Source organism: Elaeis guineensis, chromosome 14 (assembly GCF_000442705.2).
Source record: "Elaeis guineensis isolate ETL-2024a chromosome 14, EG11, whole genome shotgun sequence".
Classification (NCBI taxonomy): domain Eukaryota; kingdom Viridiplantae; phylum Streptophyta; class Magnoliopsida; order Arecales; family Arecaceae; genus Elaeis; species Elaeis guineensis.
Genome location: NC_026006.2, coordinates 61748458 through 61753102, shown reverse-complemented (window position 1 = coordinate 61753102; position 4645 = coordinate 61748458). Strand labels below are relative to the sequence as shown.

General features: G+C 41.7%; 1 protein-coding gene across 1 annotated transcript; it reads right to left on the bottom strand.

Annotated features, from left to right (window-relative positions):
* Positions 1–1032: 1032 nt before the first annotated feature.
* On the bottom strand, positions 1033–4381 carry LOC105057297 (probable protein phosphatase 2C 47). The gene is made up of 4 exons (XM_073248551.1): positions 3982–4381; positions 2468–2659; positions 2100–2335; positions 1033–1888 (listed from the first exon to the last, which is right to left on the bottom strand). The coding sequence occupies exons 1-4, from the start codon at positions 4189–4191 to the stop codon at positions 1291–1293; spliced, it is 1236 nt and encodes a 411-aa protein (XP_073104652.1). The 5' UTR covers positions 4192–4381; the 3' UTR covers positions 1033–1290.
* Between the last annotated feature and the right edge of the window lie 264 nt (positions 4382–4645).

Below are 4645 nucleotides of genomic sequence, written 5' to 3'. Positions count from 1 at the left end.
GTCTCAAGCATCGTTAATCACTTTGTCGAATCGTCATAGCCAAATATTTTGCTTCCTGCCGATCTCTTCCACTTTAGTTTTCAATGATGGTCATGTTTGTTTATCGGACCTTCATTGAAATTTCTACTAGTTTTGTGTTTCGATAACAAGCTTTCGAAAATAGAGGTGCTACATGCCGCCCAGGTTAGTGGGGAGGAGTATGAGTTTAAGAGAGACCTAATAATCCCATTGGGTAAGTTTCCTGATTTATCAATGCAGAGTAGTGGATGGAAGCACCGTGCTTGGTTCGGGCCTTGTCAGCTTCATCGGCTGTTGTGCAGGATTGTTTTCTAATCGATGCTGCAGATTTTGCATCGCAATATTCAATGGACCTAATGCTGCAATGTTCACCTAATTGCAACCTTGATAAACAATTTTTGTATGGAACATGAGAATCGTTGGCTGTGCTAGGGAATTTGGATATGCAGTTCAGTCTTCATTATTTTAAATCCCGAAAAAAAAGTTTTATAAGAAGAAATTGTATCTTACACCACGTACACCATCACTAATCACAAACTAGCTTCATTCATCAAACACTTATCTTGATGCACCATTATAGGAACGAGCAGTTGTGATCGTCGATATGCCTGACTATATAGTGCATGCCATGTAAAATATGATTTCTCCATAAGAGTAGGATATGTACTTACGCTAGTGTTGATCCCCAAGTCTCTATTACAATCCGAAACCAAGTGATGAAGCCCGGATCTTTATAATCCATCCCCGCAATAAAGGAATAAAGAAAACAACGAAGGTTCTAAAGCCTCCTCTTCTCATTGTCAAACCTGCCCAGAGTTTGCCGGGTCGTCCAGCTTCTAGAATGGTGGCCCGAGTTTGACATTATCCTAAGAGTCCATAACACCGATTCAATGCAGACTGCTATCTCCGTCCAATCCAAGTCAACGATTTCATGTCTCCAGACAATATCAGAACATGAAAAACCTAGCACGACATGATTTGTGATAGCCATTTTAGTCATATGCAACTAATAAATCAGCACGAAACAATGATATCGTAATTATACACCAATTCCGACTCATCCAACCCTAAAATTATGTACATAGCCGACAGCCATCCCCACCAAGGACAATATAACAAAAACCCCTACAAAACTGCTGGCCGCTCTGTGACCTCCCCTAAAGCAGCAGCCACAAAGCAAAAAAAAAAAAAAAAAAAAACAGTTAAGTTAATGATTTTTCATCATCATCATCTCTACTTGTATACATAAACCTCCCTCCCCTCCTTTTGCTCTCAGTTGCCACCTCCATCATTGTCCAGCCAGCTTCTCAGATTACAGAGGGCCTCTGCCGACAGGCTCTTGCAGCACCTCAACCTCGGCGGCTGCTGCTGTAGGTCCTGAGAGCGAGGTGATGGTGGAGAGCTCCTGTCCTCAGGAGAGAAGCAGACAACGATCACTGTGAGGTTGTCAAATGTGTTGAGCCTCAGGGCTTCCATGACGAGCTCCCTTGCACATCGCTCGGGATCATCATGCCGCCGTAAGCCCCTGCGCACGATGCCGACTGCATGCTCGTTTGACATCACATCCCATATTCCATCACAGCCAATGATTAGAAACTCATCATCCTCCGTCAACATAGCCTGTGTAAACTCAGGTTCCGAGATGAGGGGTGAGGGAGAGCCTCGGGGCATCTTCACGTCCCAGTCCCCCAAGGCTCTGGTGACTGAGAGGACTCCATTGAGATATCCATCATCAATGAAGCCTCCAGATTCTTCAACCCTTTGACGCTCAGCAGCATAGTGTGGTCTATGGTCTTGAGACATCTCCACTGCTTTGCCCTTCCGACATAGGACAGCTCGGCAATCACCAGCATTGGCAACCAAGAGAAGCCTGCATACATTAGAGCATGAAGATGAGAAGATGAGAGAAGAAACAACTACTACTAAAATGATCTAGTTTACCTATAATACAGAACACTAAGAAATTCATTGAAGCATTCAACTAACTGCAGAATGACGTAGCAACACTGTGTTGAAAGCAACAATAGGATAATAGCAACCAGAAGGAAAAAGGGAGAAGAGAAATTTAAATGTTAATGCACCTTCCGAACACCAATGCTGTCAGTGCAGTAGTCCCAGAGGAACTGCTGATGGTGCAGTCATCAGCCAAAGCAAGGTCTGCAAGGAGGAATGCCTTTCGAATAGAATTCTCTACCGAGTCCAGGAAAACCTTATCAGGTTCTGATGCTTGTGGGAACTCAGTATCTTCAAACATGAACCTAATTGCATGCCTTTTGATGTAGGCTGCTGCATCCGGACCTCCATGACCATCAAACACCTTTACAAGGAAGTTCATTAATTATTTCATTAAGGTATATGTTAGCATGAAAAGGTATGAAGATAACATGACAACAGATCGACTGGTTAGCATGAAAAGGTATGAAGATAACATGACAGACTGACTAGTTACCCCATAGAAGGCGCTAGGTATAGGGCACCTAAGCAAAGATCCCAGATGTGCTGAAAGATCATCAATGCGGATGTGCTCATCCTCCATGTACCTTCGAGGCCCAATGTCGGCAAAGCTACCAGAACGAATACTTGGGACAAACTGAAGAGGTTCCACAGACACATTTGGAATGGCATCTGAAGTCCTCAAATCCTAAATAAAACAGAAAATTGAATATGTACAGCAGAATTCAGTACTTCTACTGAGGAATTTGGAGAATAAACAAGCAGAAAATAGAATCATTATATATGTATAAGACTCATATCTGTAAGAACTATGCAATTGGATAGACCGCAAGACTGGTGCCTATTCAACAAAATTCATGACGAGAGCAACCAATCAAATGAAATAATAGTGTCGGAAACAACTGCAGCTCCAAGCAGCTGTCATACTGAAATTACAGCAATTTTGATGTTTAAGCTGTCATAAAAGGGAGTTGCATATGAACATACATCCATTAGTCTTGGGAAAAATCATGATGCCCTTATTCAATCATGCAGTGAGATTTACAGACTTTATACCTTTTAACATCGCATGCAGAGAGATACTAAATCACTAATTTATAAAACAAAAACAAACCTTAAATACAATCCCTTTTCATCCTGTTCAAATCTATGCAGATGGACAACAATGAAACCTTTTAAAACTTTTTCCCTTTCCGTTTCAAAGACAAAAAGAGCCCTGAAAAATCAATTGAACTATCTCACAGCTAAAATAAAAACAGAAATCAAAACAATTATTTTAAAACAAGAAATCATTCTACCAATCATTTCATTCAATTTTCTCTTAACACGCAATAAGGTATCACCAAAATAAATAGTCCTATATAAACATAAAATTGGTATTTTAAAAGAGAGAATCTTATGCAATTTCAACAATGAGATTGAACAGCATATTTGTTGCCCTGTAACTCTGTTAACATCACACAAAGAGATGCAGGAATCAGGGCCTCGTCCATAATGAAGAATAGAAAAATTCATCAAATTATTTCATGAAAGGGTATAATTCATATCTAAATTAAGAATAGAAAAATTCAAGGTAATCTGTTTAAACCAAGTAATTATTTCATCCAACATATTCTTCTTTTCAGGATCAATAATACTCGAAAAAAAACATCTACAATTTCACATTAAGGGCCATAATTTCTATAATTCCAGTTCTATCGACTTCCTACATCACCCAACCGAGCTAAGGAGATAATAGGCATCCGATAATTAATTTCCCAAAATTATTTCTACATCACCTCAAAGGGATTTCCGGAATTTGGATCCAAGCGGGGATTTAAATAAAAAAAAAAAAACGCTTATTCAGCGAAAATTTACACAGGCGATATTTATTCAAACCTTGCTAGATCAGGTCAACCATGCGATTCAATCACCGCCTAACAATAAAAAAGAAGAAGAAGAAGAAGAAGAAGAAGAAAGAACAAAAATTCACCAGAAAACTACCAAAAAATAAAAAAGAAAGAAATTCACCAGCTCGGAGGCTGCGACATCCACCGCCACCGCATCTGGCCCCCCCGCCACCTGGCAACACTCCGGCGAGGAGGACGGCGACACCACCGCCAACGCCACCGCCGTCGCGGCAGAGATGTCGACTATCTCATCGATTCCCTTGGTGATACACCCGTACTGCACGTCCAGCACCGGGATGCTCTGATGAATAACCTCCGTTCCTGCCACCATCTCTTCTTCAATCCCCCTTCCAAACTGCCACCAATCGAATTCTCACAAACCGAAGAGATCAAAACCTCCTCACAATCCCTCCTTGACGCGATACGATTCGAAGAACAAGGGCAGACAAATTAGGTTTTTTCCAAGGGCTCGTGGCGTTCTTTCTTTTCCTTCGCTCAGATCTCTTGTGAAGTGGAAGGCTTTCTTGGCTGGGAAATTAATATGGGGCCTTGGGTGACCGGCAGCGACCTGTGGGATGCCTCCCATGACTGCCACGTGTGGGTACTGGGGTTCGCGTGGTAGCACACGCCCCCTCTCTCGTGGCGCAGAGAAGGACACTTGGTATGTCGGATGGACTTTAAAATGACTAAAATACCCTACCATATCTTTTGGGAAGCGCACCGGAGTCAATGCGCTGTTAAATTATAACCGTACGATCTACGGTTTTTTACGGTTGGATCTACTT